This window comes from Malus sylvestris, chromosome 1 (assembly GCF_916048215.2).
Source record: "Malus sylvestris chromosome 1, drMalSylv7.2, whole genome shotgun sequence".
NCBI classification, from domain to species: domain Eukaryota; kingdom Viridiplantae; phylum Streptophyta; class Magnoliopsida; order Rosales; family Rosaceae; genus Malus; species Malus sylvestris.
In genome coordinates, this window is record NC_062260.1 from 19,490,355 (window position 1) to 19,511,643 (window position 21,289).

A 21,289-nucleotide genomic window follows, 5' to 3' on the forward strand; every position below is an offset into this window, starting at 1 on the left:
GGAGTTCTCATTAATTGTGAAGGGTTTACACAAGTACATAGGTTCAAGCTCTCCTTTAGTGAGTACTAGTGAATGATTTAGTACAAATGACATTAGGAAATATTGTGAGAGAATGATCTCTATTTATAGAAGAGAGTTTCTAGTTTCATTTTGACATTGCCACGTGTCGTGTTGTGATTGGCTTCTGATGTTGACATGTGTCGCGCTATGATTGGCTTATGATGTCGACACGTGTCGCGCTGTGATTGGCCTCCTGGTTGGAGGGAAACTCTTCTGGGTCCTTGACGGTATAACGTTGACCAATGCTCAGTAGTTTCGGGATTGGTCAGGTATGGTACAAACAAAATGAACTGTTCCAATTATGATGTTTGTACGGTGAAGATATGTTAATTATTTTGTGAATTATTGTGAACACATATGATATTTCATTTATTGAATAAAAAGTAGTACAAATACATATTCATGAAGAATTCAACCCTAAAAGGGGTTTTGCAAACTAGATAAAAAAATTACAGTTAAAATTTTTTAATTCGCAAAACAATGATTAAACTAAAAGCACTTCGTTAAGCGATGAGCGCACCAAGACCTGCAAGATTACAATCATCATTAAAACTGCTAAATCTTGTGCTACATGGAAATCATGTTTGAACAAAATTGTCAAATCATTTTGGTATTGGGTATGCGATGATCATGGCTCTAACTGCGACACGTAATCGCTGTCATGAGCCTAGAATACTAAGTGAAGTAAATCCAACTAGCAAATCAAACAGCTCCACCATCACATATAATTAATCTGAATGAGATTCAATATCGGCAAATTATTGGGGCGAGTTGGATTTGAGCCAGCGTAGACATATTGCCAATACCAAGATAAAAGCTAAAATGAAAGAACTATTCTAAAGAGAAAATCCTAAACCATCAATCTTCTAGTGAATTTTTTAATAGTATTAATCGAATTCAAACTGAAATCTAAAAATGACGACTATAATTTTTCATCGTGACACACTAAGAACCAATATAAGAGAAGCAGAGGGAGGAAAATGACCAAGAAGATTGCCGCCAATCCCAAGACAAAAGTCGTTGACAAATGAATTCTCCTTATTTTCTTTCTCGATGGATAGGATTTTTTTGAAGACTTGCTTTATATAATGATATATTTATTTATTTGGAATGAATAAGTCATGAATTGAGAAACACATAAGATATAGAGTGAATTAGAAAGAGCCAACAACTCTCTTATTTAAGACTCGTTTGAGAGTCGATTTGGCTCTAAAAATATGGGGAGACGTGGTTTCTCGCTAAAATCACTTTAAAATAATTTTAATGGACAAGCTTGTTCCCATAATCACTTCCACATTGGACTTCACATTATGAATGCCAGACCAACATTTTTTAAAAGTATTTTTGTTTAAACATAAAACTGACACACCCCAACCTGAATCAAGGCGTGCTGGCTGTCACATGATGGTGACGCAGCCATGTGTGTAGTGCGAAAGTGACAGTGATATGAAAATGTGAGAAATCAAAAACCAATTAGCTAATGCACACTAGACAAGTAAATAAATGCGAGAAGAAATGGAGTGTAGATACACATAATCAGAGCGTAGGTACCAGAGTGCAGTCCAGCCGGCCAAACACTAATTATACAGGATATAAAAGAAACCCTACATTGATGGATGTCCGTCAGAACCGCCATAGAGTCCTCATGAGCCACCAACACGAACTTCTATCTAGAACCTGGAGGGGTGCAAAACAGAAAATGTGAGTGGGTAAAAATAACACTTTTCAAAACCATTTCACTTTCAAAACATATAACCCTTCGCCGTTAAACCAATATAATTTCCCAAAAAATAACAATATATACGTATGTAGAAATCAGGCTCAAGAGCAATGAAAACCAAAGTATATGCCATGTCAAGTATCTCAATAATAACTATGTAAACCAGGTGATGTAAATCAATATAAAATGATATATCAGCCGGAGTCACATAACGTGACCTATATAGCTGGACCTATAGCTCATAACCAATTCCTGCACACGAGTCGGAACCACTATTGTGGTCTGTACGACAAGCTGGGTGTACATAGATACGCTCAAGTACTATGATCACGTGAAGGTTATGCAAAGTATTGCAAGTCACCTACGAGTCGGAACCACCTAATATGGTCTGTACGACAGGCTGTCACCTGCCTTAGATCCAAGGTGAGCATGTGGTGCGGGAGGTGAACGATCACATGAAGGCTAGGCCCTGGCCTCAAGCGGAGCACTAACATCGGGGTGCAGAATAATGAGCACTAAATATATCTCAACATAATCATACACACTGGAATCACTATCATCAATATATACTCACCTAAAGCTTACCTGTGCATCCGCAGCACCATGCAATAACATGCATATCTATACTAATGCATATACTAAAACATAATGCAATCGACATGGCATTTAAAACATAATTTCATTTAAAACCATTTATGGGAAAATGTAAATCATATATACGTATATATATAGAAAACCAAAAGCCCACTCACTAGTATGTAGCTGGGTTGTAATCCTTGAGTCTCGCATGGCTACGCTCGTCCTCCGAGAAAATCTCGCCTATATGTGAAACCACTGATTTAACGCTAATTTTAAGTACATAACTAAAACCGTGAAATAACTTCTCATACGTTGCTCAATTAGGGTGTTTGAATATACCATTGTGGCCTACTCAACATCACAAGCATCCCCATCTTTTTAGAAAAAATTTCAGACAACCCACGCGCCCTCACTCGCAGGCATGTGCTTGGCACACGGACGAAATCTTTAACACTGTTAAGGAATATTCCGTTAAATAGTAGCATATACCGTTAACTTTACTTGACATTGTTAGTATATTCCGCCAAAGTTGACGGAATATTCTCCTTCATTCTCCAATGGTTCGTCGGATTCCTGCATCGTCGGAAACTGGAAAATTTTCAAACTTAAATATCTCACTCAAATCTCAACCAAATTTCACAAACTTTACATGGATTTGAAGCCCTGAACGAGTAGAACATGTTCTTACCACTTTGAAATCCTAAAACCGACGGGAAATAATCAGAAAATCCTTCAATATTCCGATCAAAACTACAACTCAAGGAACTGACCTATCCCGACGTCCAAAACCTTTCAAAAATTGTTCCCAAGTCTCTATGGAGTAGTTTTAAAACTCCCTTAAGCTTTAAAACTCTGTGAAACGTCCACGATCATGATGGAGTAGCAGAGCACCTTGCCGGAGTTTACGAGTTCTCGGGTTTTCGAAGTCAAATAACCAAACAAAAGGTATCACTGGATTCTAGAGCTCGAGAGGAGCAAAAATCTGGAAACATCAAACTCGATCCGTAGAGTTTTGGTTTAGTTTAAGGGTGAGTATTCTCGGTTGTACGGAGGGGAAGGAAATTTCGAGAGAGAGGGGAGAGAAGAAGGTTGCATGTGCGTTTGTGTCTGTGTGTGTGGGTTACGGGATTGGCCACTAAAAAACTCAAGCCCTGATTGGGCTACAATGTCTAAGGTCCATGCAAATGGGATATAATCAAAAGAAACCAACCCAATTTCACCTATTCATTCGTAACATTTTCGTTACGAACCCGATTTGGTCCTAACTCACGTCAACGCTCTCGTGACGTCGCGTATAATTTACTCACGTCTGCTAAAATATAATTTAAAACTATAAATATACATCCACGTCACTACGACTCGAGGGTATAATCGTCAATTCCACACATCCAAGGATAAAATATATATTAATTCGGGACGGGTCGTCACACAAACTCTATTTGAGTTAACCTACCAATAATTTAAAACAACTAAAACTTCCAATGGGATAAAAAAAATTTAAAAAATAAAAAAATAAATCTCCAATTTCAATACCAAATCTAAATCGTTCAAGTAAGAAGCATTTTTCTTTTTTATACAAGGATACATTTGCATTAAGGGATGATAGAAAATGGTATTAAACTTCTTGTTCTCCAGTTTTCCGTTCTTATATGAGGCCGGAATGTTTATTAGCAATAGACCAGTGCAAAGTTATTTTATAATACTCAAACATGAGTCGATGGTTTGTTTGGAACGGTTTATAGACCGTCAAATTTTCACACAATGTCATTAAATTATAGTACTAAGTAAAAAGAAAACATTTTTCTTAGGAAACACTAAACATGCAAAGCATAACGCAAAACATACACTTCCATTTGTTTCTGTCAAACCTTATAAAAACACATTCTATACAATTTTTTTTGTTTGTCAAAAGCTTTTACACTGCCTAGCTATCTGTCAACCTCTTTTAGCCCGTATTTTCTGCTGCCAATAAGAAAAATTAGCTGAAATCATTCAAATAATTAGCTCAAGTCAATCAAATAAAACGAAAGAAAGAAATAAAAAGACCCGTTTGTGTTCGGAAAGGCAAAAACTACAAACTTTTTTTTTATAGAAAATACAACAAACTATACAAATTAATTAATCACTGATTTTACCTGAACAAGGAAAAAAGAAGGGAAAAACTCCCAATCATATCTGAATTGTTTTCGTTCACAGTAACATTACCAATTTACCATATGTTGACTGAGAGAGTCAGAGTCCACACCCTTCCCTCTCTTTCTATATATACATATTGAAGTGCAGAAAGTGGCCTGCAGACATCCTCTCTCTGTTTCTCGTTGCTCCTGGAGGCATCTTCTGAGAAGAAGCCAGAGCCTTTTCGAAATCTTCTACTTTGCCAATCTCGACTTTCTACATATTCTCGAATCCCAGAAAAGACCCAAAACTCCTTTTCGATTCCCGGGAAACAAAAAGCAAGAAAATCTAAGAAAAAAAAGGTTCACTTCTCTTTACTTCCTTTGTACTTTTTGTTCTGGAGCTCCTGTCATAGCATGCCACTTATTGCCTTTAGAGCTCTCCTTAATTAATTTCTCCTTCTGGTATTTATTACCAGATAGAATTATCTGTCACACTTCCTGTTTGGTTTCCAAGAAAACCGAGGAGGAAAATTACACTAAAGAAAAGAAAATTTTTGGGTCATATTTTCTGATGTCCCTTCTTCTTGTATTTTTCTCATATTTCTAATTTATTACAGTACCCGAGCTTAGCTGAATTGGATTTTTTGTATAGTTTAACAAAATGCAGGAATCATTGACTCCGGCGCTTGCTCAGCCTTTTTTCCGGATCTTTTATTTTCTCGGAAACCAAACAGAGTGCAAGTTCCTTTTGATAACTTCAAACTTGAGCCTAAAACTTGTGCTAAATCCGTGTCGCATTATGTCTCTACCAAATTACCAATCTAATTATACTATTTTCCTATAACTTTTTTGTATGTTTTATATTTGTTTTGGTTTTATTTATTTTGATGAAAGTTTTGAATAGTTATTTCTATCATTTAAGCTAATTAGCTGGAAAATAAATAAATTTATGGTTTTTTAAACAATTTTCACGTTGTGTTAATTCCAAACAAAGAAAACCACTAACTCTCTGCCACAAGCATCAAACAAACGAGCAAAATGTGCCATAATACTTCCTTTGTTCTCATTGGATTCATGATTTTTCACTGGTTTTCTCAACTGGGTCGGTTAAAATTTTGCAAACCCTTTTACCTGATTACTATTTTTCATAGGATTCTTGGTGTTTGCGAGTTTTCTGCAGAAGGTGATTGGGAGAAGAAGATTTGAAGAAGAAGAAGATGAATAACTCGGTTTCAGATCGGAGTTTTTACATTGAGAGTGAGGAGGAAGATGATGAGGAAAAGGACTTCAATAAGAGCCTTGAAGACGGAGGCAACACGGATTCTTCTGCCGAATCTTTTGCTGAGAATCGGCAGCCGAATAATCCCAGTTCTTACAACACTCAATGGCCTCAAAGTTACAGGTTCTCTCTTTCTCCCCCATATAATTTTCCTTGATTTTGTTCTTGTTCAATTAGAATTTTTACCACTGTAATATGTGTAGTAAAGGAAATTTACTATTTTTATAGGTGAGTTTCTTCCGGGAATCAAAACATGAATAGTAAAATTTGGTAGATTCATACAGTCGACCCCACTTAGTGGGATAAGGCTTTGTTGTTGTTATCGTAAACTTTTGTTTCTACATACAAAAGTTTATACAAAGAAAAGAAATCAGAGCCACAATTTAAGGAAGCTGAGCCAAAACTGAAGTTGGGAATCTCTAGAATTTAGGGTTAACATCAATATTTGGCTGCTTATAACACTACGGATTGTTTAAGCCAAAAGAAGAACACGTTAGTTTCAGATTGTTAGGCGGTAGAGCACACATGAAAAGTACTTGTTCTTTGTTTTTCTTGCATCCTTTCATTTTATACTTGCTGAAACGAAAGGGAGTGGTATGATTTTGGCTACTGGCTGAAATGAATTTCTAGTAAAGTTGAAGTGAAACTAGTTCGTGACTTGCTCATTGATTTTTTGAATTGTCTTTGGAGAAGTTTATTGACAAATTAGACGGGTGATAAATATTTGTTTGATTCTCTTATTCTTATGATTCATCGATCATCAGTTCCAAATTAAAACTTAATTGTCTTGCAATTGCTTTTTCAGGCAATCTATTGATCTGTATAGTAGTGTACCGTCCCCTGGTATTGGGTTTCTTGGCACTCCTTCATTGTCAAGACTAGGAAGTTCATATCTTTCCTCATCCCTAACAAGAAGGCACACTCCCGAAACATTACCTTTCTTGCCGAAACCATTACCAACACTCGCAGATAAGGAACAACAACAACAACAGCCGCAGAGACGCAGTTCTCATTCTCTGCTTCCTCCTTTGCCAAGGAGGACTTCTGTTAGAAAAGATGAGAAAGCATCCAGAGTTACTCATGACCAGCATCCGATGTCTCGCCAGAGCTCCTTTACACAAGCTGTGTTTAATGGTAAGTGTGAACTTTAATGTTTGCGCACATATATGTTCGTACATATCGGTTTACCTTCATCTGCATTATGCCCGAAATTGGTTGCTATAACGCTGTTTTTAAGTCCAGGAACTGTTTCTTGGTCACGAGTTCAGTCTCTTTTGACAACTCTCCAAATTCGAGTACTTTCAAAGGATGTCGTACTATTATTGTTCTCAAGGATGTCCAATATATAATGAGACTTTTTTTGTGTGTCCTAACGCAAATCCATTGAAGTTTAATAGTTGTCACAATTTAGAGTTACAACCACTTGAGCTTCACTATATGTTAATGTTAGCAAACAAATTGCAGGGACCACAAACTCCAATCATGTCATGTAACGTTGAAAATATGCTGGCATATCCCTTCAATTAAACTCAGTAGTGGTCCGACTCTTGTTCCGGTTCCTGGGTGTATATCGCGGTGTTCCTATAGTACACATCTCGAAAGAACACTGGTATATACACCGGGATAGAGTAGAATCTACCTGTCAAAACATTCTGAGGAATAAAATATAGTTATCAACTTTTTTTCAAATCTGAGGAATATTATATAACGTGTGTCTGCATATTACCTCATTGCTTTGTACATATCCTTTTAATATCTTCAATTTATGAGCATCCAAACAAGCAAATCCTGTATTTATTTCCCATGAGCTGATGTGGTTGCTTAGAGTTGGCCTCTATTGCACATGGTGCACATGAAAAGATCTGCTAAATAAGTAACAAAATGTTGGCACCAATTACATTGCTTGGCTTGTGTAAATTGTTCGTGACATCATTCAAGGCTCCATCAGGATTGACTGACCATTTTCGATGATTCAGGAATTAACGTTCTTTGCGGGGTTGGAATCCTTTCGACGCCATATGCAGTCAAGGAAGGAGGATGGCTCGGGCTCCTCGTTTTGCTTATTTTTGCAGTGCTTTCGTTCTACACCGGGTTGCTCCTGCGTTACTGCTTGGACAGCCAACCTGGACTCGAGACATACCCGGACATTGGCCAAGCTGCATTTGGTATTGGAGGCAGAATCGCCATCTCGGTAAGCTAGCTTATAGTTTATGTACCATATTTATATACAAGCACCAAATATTTATCACGTTTTTAATAGAAACGAGACCAACTTGTATTAGCGAACCTTATAAAAAGCAGGAATCATAGAAGAAAAGAAGACATTAAATTACAAAGTGGATTTACAGATTTGAGTTGAATGGCTGCAATTGCTGTCGTTTAAGTGATTTGTTTTTGTTTTTGTGGGTGCAGATAGTACTGTACGTGGAATTATATGTAAGTACAGCTGACTTGACTGAGTGAGTATTTTCCTTTATATTATTTGTGTGATCATTTACCTATGTCCGTGACTCTATAGTTTGGTTTGAAATGGAACACATCCATGGGATGATTAAAAAGGAACAAGAAGCTGGATTCCAGTGGGGACCACCCTTACATTCCTGGTCCCACATCTAGATCTGATATTGTGAACCACTTATGTAAATTAGTCCATGGGTGAAATTAATAAAATAGACCCATTTTTTTGGAGTACTTGTAAGTACCCAATGCCGACACATATTTTAAAAGGAAAATTAATGAAAAGGGCTTGAAAACTTTGAGTTTTAATGATAAGGACAAAATAAAGGGTAAAGTGAATAGTACCAGGATTGACTTTTTAGTGTAAAAATGTGGTTTTTGGTTAAAGTAAACAGTACCGGGTGCTTTTCGTTAAAGTTCCCTATTTTAAAAGGTAAATTACACTTTCGTACCTTAAGTTTGGGGTCTATTTCAATTCCTTACAACATCTTTAAAACATTTCATTTTCATACCTTAAGCACTACTTTATTTCAAAATAATACATCCGTTACATTTTCCATCCATTGATCTGTTAAATGCTGATGTGGCCACCACATATATGCCACGTGGCTGCTAAATGTCTGCCACGTGGTAAATAAAACAAATTTTTTTTTTAAAACCTGAATTTTCCCAACAAAAAAAAAATTGAAACCCACATCTGCAAGAAGAAGAAGAAGAAGAGGGAGGAAGAAAGAAAAAAAAAATTGTCCCTCCTCCCCCTTCCAGCGACCCAGAAGAAGAAGAAGAAGAAGGAGGAAGGGAGCTGGGTCGGGGTGGGGGAGGGGGAGGAAGGGGTTTCTGGGTTCTTCTTCTTTCTTCTTCTTCTGGGTCACTTGGGGGGGGGGGGGGGGGCGGATCAGGGACATCTTTTTTTTTTCTTTTTCTTTCTTCCTCCCTTTTCTTCTTCTTCTTGCAGAGGTGGGTTTCAATTTCTTTTTTTTTTTTTTTGAGAAAATTCAGGTTTAAAAAAAAAAAAAATTATTTGCCACGTCAGTATTTAACAGATCAATGGATAGAAAATGTAACGAAGGTATTATTTTAAAATAAAATAGTACGTGAAAGATGTTTTAAAGATGTTGTAAGGAATTGAAATAGACCCCAAACTTGAGGTATAAAAGTGTAATTTACCCTATTTTAAAATCCAAATACTCAAATAAATCAACTGAGGACTGTTAGATCAAAGCACTTAAGGTGCCTGTACTCAATAAAATTGAAAACATACAAGAGGCAGGTGGTTCTTGCCTTGGTGTTCATATACCAAAAGGGAAATGAAAATTACACATTTTTTTCTCCTTCTACACACCATTGTTTAATTTAGAGTGTTTTTTTCTTTCTTTTATTCAATTTGATAGCCAAAAAGAAAGAGGGGTGTGTAAGACAGTAAGAAATGTGTGTGAAAATCATCTCTTGAGTACCATCATTCAAAACTTACCTATACCAGAATATATCTCCATGTCTCTATCTAACTCCTCGCGTAACTTATCACAACGATTGAGATAGATATTTGGGGTATAGGGCCGTAACACGTAGCTCCTTGTCACAACATCTTATTAAAACTCTACTCAAGGTTGCCTTGAGATCCATGTTTGATTGAGGTTCTTAGCTTTTAGGGGCTTCAGACTTTGTGAATTAGAATTTGGAATGCAGATAGTGACCAGATTAGCTGTTGTCGGACGGGAAAAAAAATTCTTTTGTTAGGAGCTTAGAACTGAGATTAAATGATTGTGTAGCCAAATGATCGATTTGTCTAGTCGAACGGATTCTTTTGGTTCTTATATCCATCATCACATTGTCCTGCTGCTCTGAGACGTTGAATAAAAATTGCGCACATCTCAGGCGTTTTTTTTCTATCTTTCTAAGCACGTAGATCACCGACTTTAAATTTTTCTACCTGCAGGCTTGTTGCATAGAATATATAATTTTGGAGAGTGATAACTTGTCTTCACTATTTCCAAATGCACAACTGAGTTTGGGCGGATTCGTGTTAGATGCTCACCTTTTATTTGCAATTGCGACCACCCTTGCTGTTCTTCCTACTGTATGGCTTCGAGACCTCAGTGTTCTTAGCTATATCTCAGGTGAGTTCAGAAAGTTGATATAATCTGTGTATCATATGCATCTGAAAATTGTCTGAAATGAATTTGCTTTGTCCATGTTAGTGGTGAAGCTAGAAAATCTGTTCGATCGCAATAAGACTTCATTAACCAAATGCATGCTGTTCTTTCAAGGAACTCTTACATATTACTTTTTTTGCTTCCAGCGGGTGGAGTTGTTGCATCGATCTTGGTCTGCCTTTGCCTCTTTTGGGTTGGTCTAGTAGATGGAGTTGGCTTTAAGAGCAAAGGAACACCCCTGAACCTTGCAACGCTTCCTGTTGCTATGGGACTCTATGGTTACTGCTACTCAGGACATGCTGTTTTCCCAAACATTTATACTTCATTGGAAAAGCGAAACCAATACCCTGCAATCCTCTTAACATGGTAAGCTATGCTGAACCATCTTTTCATTTAATTTACTAATAAATATCTTTAAATGTTTTCTGCCTTTTCTGGTGAAATTTCAAATTTTCGTCAAGTCTTACAGTTTGTAAACAATTGCAACTTCTTAACTCCATTGTTTCACTTGGATTTGTTATCCATGCATGAAGTTTTTGTATTTGCACTTTCTTGTACGCTGGAGTTGCTGTTATGGGTTACACGATGTTTGGAGAATCAACACAGTCGCAGTTCACTCTCAACATGCCTCACAATTTAGTCGCGTCTAAGATTGCTCTGTGGACTACGGTATGCTCATCAAAGTTTTCGTTTCCCTAGCCTCAAACTTTAACTTTGTGTTCTTTATGCATGTTGCGAGCCTTTCCTTTAACTGGTTGCTAATACTATAATCGGTGTTATTTTACAGGTGGTCAACCCCTTTACCAAATATCCTTTTCTGCAGATTGTACGGATAATGAATGTCATCTGATGCACAAGCACATACATATTTCACAGATGCGCACACAATGGATGCAGTCTAGAATTTATTTTGTGTCTTCGGAAAAAACATTAACTGGAACCACATGTGAATATATTGTATGCCTTTGTTGCTCAACATCTACACACACGCACACAAACAAAATTAAACGACGAGAAAAAACTTACATATGTCTCTCCTTAACTAGACCCACATATGCATTAACTATGTCTCCCGTTGCAATGAGTCTGGAGGAGCTGGTACCAGCAAACAAGTCTTACATATACTCAATCTTAATTAGAACGGCACTCGTTGTCTCTACCCTGGTTGTCGGTCTCTGCATCCCCTTCTTTGGTAAGTCTCCCTTGAACTTTCTTTCTTTGCATTCCCCCCTTTATATTCATATCCCTCGCCTCACTTATGCCTCTCGGTAACCATTTGGTTGTCATATTGTGTTAGTTAAAAGTGTTACGAAAACTATTGCAGGTCTCGTGATGTCACTGATTGGATCTTTATTCACAATGCTTGTAGTAAGTTTTCGTTTAAACTTCTGTTCTTGTGGTAGTAACTTTGCACGTAATTGCAGGAAATATAATTCCAAATTTTCTTATATCCATTTACGAGTTAAGCAGCTACGCACTACGCTGACAAATATATTACTTGCAGACTTTGATACTTCCTTGTGCTTGTTATCTGAGCATCTTGAGGGGACGCATAACTCGATTTCAGGTACGTCTGTTTTACGGTAGCTTGTTAGCATTGGTTTTCAAGAATTGGCAGACTCGAACGCAAACGCATTATTAGATAGAAGAGAGCAATCTCAATGCTTTAATATAAACGTTATATACTTGGAGCTTTTCATGGTTTCTGATCTGCATTTTTCTGCTGTTTCCAGGGAACACTTTGTATTATAATTATAGCAGTAGGCGTCGTGTCGTCTGCCTTCGGGACGTTTTCGGCCATTTCGAAAATTGTTGAGAACTTGAGAAGCCCTACATAGCTGAAGTATCTATAATCTCGTGGCGTTCATTCACAGTTTTGAGTTAGCTTTAAATTTGTATCCTGCGCTCCTTATCTTGTTTTCCAGTTTATATTGCTTGAAGTAATATTACACTTTGCTACACCAGTCAATAAGTTGGTATAATTATATATCCACAATTTGAGTAGTGTGCTATTGGTCTTGTTGCTCTTATTGCTCTGAAAAATAAGTGCTAAATAGAATAAATGCAAGACATGCTTGTAACTCGAGCAACTAAAAGAAGATTTGCTTATGCATTCAAACCTGCTTCACTCGTAAAGAAAAAAAATTATACTTTAATTAAGGATAGTCTAGGGACAAGGTTAAAGTGAGTTTGGCTTCTATGGTTGTGTACTATTATTTGTGATAATAATCAAAATTAAACATATTACTCATGTGTTCACTAATCATATGTCAATGAAAACACAAATTGGTCACACAATATTAGAAATTCAACTCATGATTTTCAAGGAATTTGACTATTCGTTGGTTGTGGAATTCTAATTCATTGGGAAACAACCCATGTCACGCCCCGATCTCGACATACGTCCAGGCTCGACACATAACGTCACCAACTACCCGTATCTATGACATACCCCGACACCAGGATATGCAAAACACAACTTGAGAACCAAATGCGTAATAAATTTTTGTATACTTTATAGTTGCATCTAACATCTTCATTAGACTGCCTACGTACCCTCAATAAGAATCAAGCCATTCGTAGTTCAACTTCACTATAACCCGACATATAACACAATATGTTCAAGCCAAAATGCATAACATTCCTCAATCAAACATTTTGAACTTGACGAGCATGAATTATTCGATTCAAACTACATAACAACCAGCATGACAATCAAGGTTTCTATTTCATCCGTCATATACATCATTATGTTTCAACATAAAATCACTATTCATATCATGTAATATATCAAAGAATCAATAAAGCACAATAGTATCCTCTAGTCGCATTGATCACTGATCTAATCATTTTCATAACAATCATATTCAACATCTTTCCACAATCATCTCAAGTAACCCATTCCATGATATCAAGGAGGCACGGTATTAACATTTAATTATGTTAATCAGTCAATCAGATCACATCTCAATGCACAAAATTAATAAAGGACTTCTCTATATAATTCCCTGCCTGGATTTCAAGTAATAACTTGATAATTCTAATTTATATTCACAAGATTTATTGTGGGTAATTCCCATTCACTCGAATCCAGGGTACAAGTCTAACTTATGGAAATGAGTAAGAGCAAGGATTCCGGACCATTCAACGGAATCCAAATCAGGATACGATTCCGGACCACTCAATGGAATCCAACCACATCGGGTTCCGGATCACTTAACAGAACCAAAATCATCAATCAATTTCTTGCATGTAAACAATCTATAAACATCAAGTATAGAATCATGCTTTATGAAATCATAATCAAGTCACTGACAACTTCGAAGGAGTCATCCAAACATCCAACAACTTTTATAATTCAAAGCACAAGATGCTCAAAATCCATCGTTCATATGTACATTAAAAACTAGGGCTAGAGGGACGCAATTCGACCGAAGCCTACTTCTTTGAAGCTATCTCAATCCAAACTCAATGAAACCCGAGGTGGATACAACCCTAGACCATCACTCAACGGAATCGCAGAGTATGAGGGATTTCAGATCATCTCTCAACGGAATCTGAGTGGATACGATTCCGGACCATCACTCAACGGAATCGCGGAATAGAAGGGATTCCGAACCATCTCTCAACGGAATCCGAGTGGATACAATTCCGGACCATCACTCAACGGAATCGCAGAATATGAGGGATTTCGAACCATCTCTCAACAAAATCCGAGTGGATACGATTCCGGACCATCACTCAACGGAATCGTAGAAGGCCAACAACCATATATACAATGGCTCAAAGAAATGAGACAAGCACAAGTTACTTAATTTACAAAAGCTTAACCAAGGGAAATAAGGCACAAATACTAAATTTAGAACGAATCAATGAAGCGTAGATGAAACCATATCGAAGCAACAAATCCCCATCACCACGGGTTAACAGTCTACCACTAGTCATCACATTTCATCACAACATGCCAATCAAACCAATCAAACCATATTTCAATATATACATGTTAAATCTCATTTCATAAACTTAAATCAATGGCAAAGCATTAAAAATAACAATTCAATAGAAAACATATTTATAAAACCAAGTCATATCCACATAGGATAACAATCACGAAAATAGGGTAATCACCAATATCACATATTTTAAGTCACTCATCTGAGGTCCACACTAATGCACTCTAGAATGGAATTCAAGGCATCAAGCTCTATCACCGCCAAAAACAAAGCACATGTCCACATTTAGATTTCTCTCGATAAATTCACATGCCCAAAACTCTCATAAATCTCCCACGACAACATTTAATGAGAATCAAACCGTCGATCAAAGGTATGGTTCATGATCTTACATCATTTGCTTCGTAAGATCCAACCACTAGATTTTCACTAGTAAGTTCCTAACGTCCAACAACTGATAACTATGGTGCTCACAAAATTGTACAACGATCCAACGATCGGATTGTCATCAATCACACAAACAAGTGATGGTCCAATTTGATCACCACACCAAACAATTGAATTTCAAGAAACCAAGCTAGACATAGGTTCATAGGGTCACTAGAAGGTATTTGGTACTTAGACAACATTCGTGAACAGTTCCACGCACCGCCACACGCGATGGTAGCCATGGTGAAGGGTTTGAAAACCCAAAATTTCAACCTTAACTACAAAGGCTTAAATTTACGTGGTAACTAGAGCTCAACAAGGGAAACATTATTCACAACTAGGCCAACAACAAATTCTAATCGGAAACCATCCAATTTCATTGGGGAAAACTGGGTTTCTAGGGTTCTACACATCCAACTCTAAAACGAATACGAAAACACAAACCAAGCATACCAACTTGAAAAGAGTAGATGAAGTTTCATACCTCACTTAAGGGAATGGTTACCGGAATTGCCGGAAAAATGACAAAACCGCCGGAAAACCCACGGGACTTTGCTGTCTCAAACTGGAAAAATGGATAAGAAAATGGAAAATCTAACATTACAGAGTTGTAGGGCTCGTCAAGAGCTTTCCATGGACACCAAGATCACTCAAAACAGAGATCGGATAAAGAAGATATGAACGGGTCAAATTTGCGGGTTAACGGGTCTAATTCACCCCAAAACGGATTTTTTCTTCTTTTCTCTCACCACCTTCCCATGGCTTTCTTTTCCTCCCCCCTTTTTAGCCACTCCCGTGGCATTTTCCTTCTTTTTTTTTTTTTTTTTTAGCAACAGCTTCAAATGTCCATAACTATACCGTTATAATCCGGATTCACAAATAGTTTTCGCCTATGCGTTCGTGATCTCGATATCTATTCGACAATATAAATTGTGACCTCGAATGGTCTACGGATTTTAAATAATTAATTTTTCAAAAAATAATATAAAATCTCTATAATACCAATACGTAGATTATACTAATGAAATTCAAGAACGGGATTTTACAACCCATCATACAAATTGTACCTTCATATGATTTTGGGGGAATTTAGCTCTTTGTTTTTGATAAATTGTTTTTAGTTTCGATTCAGATAAATTAATAAACAACTTAGGAAATTGATGTCGTCCCAACTTTTATTTTAATTTTTTTTGTAAACAGATTCAATAGTATGAGTTGGAGCGCCTTAATTCAAATATTCTTCAATTAATTTACTTCTCACCTAATTCAAGCTAGTCAACATAAAAAAAAAGAATTGCTATACATTATTGATACTTTCAAGTATCAAATATTTGTTGATTACAAACAAATGTATTGTAGATTGATATTCGGTAGTCGCTAACAAACTAGTGGGCTCTGTTGTGTGTCTGGGCCTTGGATCCTGGCTTCCAATCGAACACCAAAAACCGACAGACAGACAGACAAAATTGGCGGCTGTTCTTAAACTAACTGCTAGCCGACGTGGCAACCTTACGCGCTGAATACAAGTCACTTCAGCAAATCTCACCGCACCCCGCTCGAACGAACAGTCCAAGCCTCTGCAGTCCGTTGCATTTGGTCAGGCCATGCGGGCCCCACCAACCTTCCATCGACTAACGCCGTCAAACGCGCCGCCAATTCTCACTACCGCCTCCCCCTTCCCCTGCTACCCCTTCAAATCCTCGGTCAAGTCTCAACGGTCCTTAAAATTCCCAAGTCAACAGATTCATTCTCTCTCTTTCTGTTCAGCATGTCCGTAGTACCGACGACGCGCCCTACTCTCCGGCACCCGAGAGCCAGTGCCTCACGTGACGGGTCACGTGACCGGCCAACAGCTTCGCCCAAAGTTTCAATTTTGGGCTTCAGGCTCAGAGCGCCAAGCTCTTCAAATCCCCCGGTATTCTCCCGTAAATTTGATGAAATCCGGGGGCGGATTACTGCGCTGAGTGCTTTGAGCCAGGAAGGGTCGCTGCAGGAGGTGGATGATTCACCGGTCACGGTGGCGCTCGCGCCCATTTCCAGCGAGACCCAGTTCGATCGGGTGGTTGCCCAGGCCCAGCAGCTCGACGAATCGTTTGTTGTCGTTTGGTAAGTTTCTGGGTTTTCGATTTTGGTGTTTGGATTGATGAGATTTTGGATATTTGTATGGTGGGTTTTTCAATGGGGTTTATTTGGTTGCTGAGAAAATTTAGGGAGAGAAAAGAAAGTGGGGGCTTTGGCTTGCATTGCCATGCTGAAGTGAAAGGAAATGCATAAAACTTTATTGGGAAGTTTGGGACTTGTAATGTGTGCTTAAGTTCATATGAAAACCATTTCGTTTTTAGGTTTCAGCTTTCATTTGATGGTGGTATCTAGTAAATGAAAAACAACGAAATGATTACTAAATATGGACCTGCTTAAAAATGTTGTGATTTGGCATATAGGAATTGGTAGGTTTTCCTTGTTTTCGACACAAAAATCGGAACTTGCATTGAAATGGGTTCTGAGGTGGGAGTGGATATTCTTGTAGGGTGGCAACCTGGTGCAGAAAATGTATATATTTGAAGCCAAAATTGGAGAAGCTGGCAGCTGAGTACTATCCAAGGTTAGTAACGCACTTATTAGCCATCTCTGTCGATTATTATAAAACAATCTCACATTGGAACTTCTTAACATTGATATTTCCTTCTCTTTATTTCAATTTTTGAGTTTCATCTATGAACACAATGAAGGTATTTCATCGGACTAAATCTCTTTTCTTTTAGTTTGTCAATTGTCAAAACACTGTTGATTGATGTGCTTATTATCGGAGAGCTTGCAATAAAGCTTGAAACTCTACTAAGATGCTTTCCCTGGTGAAATCTGTGCCTTCTTGTTTCTAGAACCATCATTCTAGGTACTCAATTTAAGACAGTATTACAGTGGGATTTCCATTTACAATCTGCAAAAGCGGCTTTAACATTGGGTACAAGTAGAAATTTTCATTTAATTACAGAAATAAAAATTGCATCAACTCTCTCCTATATACTTCTCTCTAGCGAACTCCCAAATCTCATTTGTGTATTTATATGCAGATAATCAAAAAGGTATTTCAAAGCACAGTGAGATTTGGCAGGCATTCATGTTAATAATAAATACATTCATATGTACATGCATATATGAGATTCCTATGTACTTAGAAAAATCAATTGCATGTTACCATTCTCGCTGGCTTACAACTCCGCAATGCAGAATAAATTCTGAATCTGAGTTTATTTTCTGTAGATTGAAGTTCTATTCTGTTGATGTCAATTCAGTTCCACACAAACTCGTTAAACGTGCTGATGTCACTGTAAGTTTTTCATCCCACTTAGAAAAGTATGTCAACGTGACTTGTATTGGTGTGGGAGTAGGTCATGTAAGTTTGGGCTGAATACTTTTTCATCAATTCTCTAGTGTATAGCTTCACAGAATTGACTAACATTCAAAAATCCAAAATCTACTCTGGCATGCACAAGGCTTTTTTGTCATTAGTTACGAAAGTCTTTGCAACTGATCTGTGAAGTGATCTATATTCTTCAAATTATGTAGGTTTTGAGTCATTTTGTCGTCGTGGACATCATTTGAATGAGTTAATGTTGTTTCACTTACGAGTATGACTGAGACAGAGGGGGATGGAGGTTGGGAGGGAGCAGGAGGGGTGATGTGCAAAGCTATATGCGTTTTGAACTTTGTTAGCAAACTCAATGCTATCTGTGTAATCTTTTCAAGACTAACTCTATACTACAAACCGTGCATCGTGTGCTCACAATTTAAAACCATCCTCTTCCTTTTTATGCACCAGAACATGATGAGCTTCCAATTTTTTTTCTGTGATCGTACAACCATAGATATGTTAATCCTACTATTGTTTCCTTACTTCGACATATATATGTGTGCAGAATGTTGACTGACATTTTGGTTTTCTTTGTGCTTTTTTACATGGTGTGCTTTCATCTCTTGCAGAAGATGCCAACTATACAGGTAAGCTCGTACATCGGTGAGACATCTTTGAGGAACTTTGGGTGTTCCTTCTTCCCGTTTTCTATTTATTCACCGTACTAATGAGGATGATTATGTTACAGTTGTGGAAAGACAGCAAGAAGCAAGCTGAGGTTATCGGTGGTCACAAAGCACATTTAGTCATTAATGAAGTTCGGGAAATGATTGAAAACGAGGATAGCACGTAAGGTTCAGTGCAATGGAGAAATTTTTCGTACTTTTTTTCCATAACTTTTTTATACATAAGGTTCAGTAGAAGCCTACAAGGGACATGAATATCCATTCTGTAATTTTTTTTCACAAATATAAATAATACCAGTTTTAGGGAAGAGAATAAATAGAAAATTTGTTCATTTGTTTTTCTTAAGTCCTTGCTTCCTGCAGGCATATATGATTTTGCAATTAGAGCTGTTCCTGGCTTAGCCAAAGATAAAAATGCTGCATAATCATGAGGTTCTACCCCTGTTATGTGTTGAAACCCAGTTTTTGCTTGTATCAGCAACGTGATAACGCTCGTGTTTCATCCAAGTCCATGAGATTTGTCTACGTTTTTCTTTTCAGCATGTATTTTTCATCACGTTGCGTGTTAGAGGACTGGTATTTTGAAAAACAGATGACCTGCAGACTGGCTAGATTAGTTTCATGCTAGAAAAACTAGTATGGTTCTTGTTTTACAAGTTTAGAACATAAAACATGCAGTCGAGAACTGGAGAGTAGAACGCCATACTTTTTTTCTTTGATTTCGGAATGCACATAGTTTGAATCTTGATGTTAATCAGTTATGGCTTGTTTTGAACAATATTATCTACATTATGGGGGTGTGCTCAGCATCACAATGAGCTAACAATAATGTGGTTTAAATTCATCTTTGGCGAGAATCGAACTTAAGACTTTTCGTTTACAAATGAAGAGGAATTATATATTAGACCATAATATTAAATGTAGTTTTTTTCTTTTTTGGTACATAATCAGAATGAATAAAATTCTAAAAGCCTCATCATGATAGTGCCTTTAGCAAAGTTTAGATCCACCGTGCTGGATTATAGAAATCATATTCAAAGCTGATTTGAAATTGTGGTACTTTAAAAAAAACAGCTTATTATAAAATTTGAAACATCAAATGTGTAAAAAAAAAAAAAGTACTTTTTTTAAAAACTTATTGTCAATGATGGTAGAAAAGTAGAAGCATATCTACCATGCTCTTGAAAAAAGTGTTTTTTTTTTCTTCAAAACATAGTAATCAATGAAATTTTCAAAAGGCATGTATACCCCATATATTTTACAAAATTACAATCTTGGCCCTTATATTATTATCTTTTACAATTATTATATCATATTAAATACCACATTTTTTTTCGTCATTTAACATATTCACAACAGTTTATATAGAAGTTTACCAATCACTCAGACATTGGTTTTTTTTTTTTGTTGAAGCACTTTTACAAAAAAAAAAATTATCTAACACTCAATAACTTTATTTTACAATTGTCTCACAACAACCAAGGAAGAAAATATCGGTAATATCGGAAATATCGGTAGTCCGAAAACACGGAAATATCGATGGAAATATCGGGATAATATCGATATCGATAAAAATTACATGGAAACCACGGAAATTGTAAGAAAAACTTGAAAATTTTTATTGAAACTTTGCAGGATGTTTATTTAGTCAATTATCTATTAGTTTATCATAAAAAATTGGAAGGAAATGCATTGCATGATGGATTTAACATTATCAAGTTGATTATATAGTGAGCTGGCAAACATTGTGAGTGTAGAAAATATGTAGTAATTAATGAAAAAAGTTTAAACACACCATAATCATTTATATATAATGAATTAGTACAATATTTTACACTTTATACATTGTACCATTCCTAAAAGATGTAAAAGTTGAATTATTTACCATGCTTTTCTTTTCTCACACCGTCACACACCACCTACACACACACACACGCACACACAGGGATCACACACGCCACCACACACGCACACCACACACGCACACACGACTTGTCTCTGGATCCTTCTCTCTTCTCCCTCTCCCTTCTCCCACAAACACACACACAGATCGACACATCTCTCGAATTCTCGATCCTTCTCTCTTCTCCCTTCTCCCATACACACGCACATAGACCTTTCTCGATCCTTCTTCCACATGGCATTCTCCTCCTCCCTCGCCTTCCTCCTCGTCCGCGTATTCCGCCTCGTCGGCGAACCCAGGAACTCTGAGTTCTCTTGATCCTTCTCCGCCTTCCTCACCGATCCCACCGATAATAATCCCACCTCTGTCGTTGACTCCAGCGACGACCACCACGACCCCCAATCGCCCCCAAACCCCAACCTCAACCTCCACAACAACCACCCAGTCTCCTCCTCCCCCCGAAGACTGCCCCGCCGGCGCCGCACTCGCCTCCGTCTCTGTTCCACGTCTGCTTCAACCCAAGACCACGCTTGCTTCGCCGTGGGGACAGACCACGAGTTGTGGATCTACAACTGCGAGCTCGATCCGTTCTGGAGTTGTG

General features: G+C 37.4%; 2 protein-coding genes across 4 annotated transcripts; both read left to right on the top strand.

Annotated features, from left to right (window-relative positions):
- Positions 1-4,649: 4,649 nt before the first annotated feature.
- On the top strand, positions 4,650-12,369 carry LOC126632386 (amino acid transporter AVT1C-like). 3 transcript variants are annotated; one of them, XM_050302793.1, is made up of 13 exons: positions 4,650-4,836; positions 5,628-5,878; positions 6,561-6,889; positions 7,732-7,946; positions 8,168-8,191; positions 10,149-10,329; positions 10,512-10,731; positions 10,899-11,034; positions 11,153-11,172; positions 11,418-11,557; positions 11,690-11,733; positions 11,870-11,932; positions 12,099-12,369. In XM_050302793.1, exons 2-13 carry the CDS (start codon positions 5,694-5,696, stop codon positions 12,201-12,203), a joined length of 1,662 nt encoding a protein of 553 aa, XP_050158750.1. In that variant the 5' UTR covers positions 4,650-4,836; positions 5,628-5,693; the 3' UTR covers positions 12,204-12,369. The 3 variants fall into 3 exon arrangements, with proteins under 3 accessions (XP_050158750.1, XP_050158730.1, XP_050158739.1); XM_050302773.1 differs by having other exon boundaries at positions 5,657-5,878; XM_050302782.1 differs by lacking the exon at positions 11,153-11,172 and having other exon boundaries at positions 5,657-5,878; positions 10,899-11,048; positions 11,412-11,557.
- Positions 12,370-16,387: 4,018 nt separating this feature from the next.
- Positions 16,388-19,117, top strand: LOC126632463 (thioredoxin-like 3-2, chloroplastic). Its single transcript, XM_050302893.1, has 5 exons — positions 16,388-16,853; positions 17,275-17,349; positions 18,009-18,075; positions 18,729-18,746; positions 18,848-19,117. Exons 1-5 carry the CDS (start codon positions 16,516-16,518, stop codon positions 18,950-18,952), a joined length of 603 nt encoding a protein of 200 aa, XP_050158850.1. The 5' UTR covers positions 16,388-16,515; the 3' UTR covers positions 18,953-19,117.
- The last annotated feature ends 2,172 nt before the right edge of the window (positions 19,118-21,289 follow it).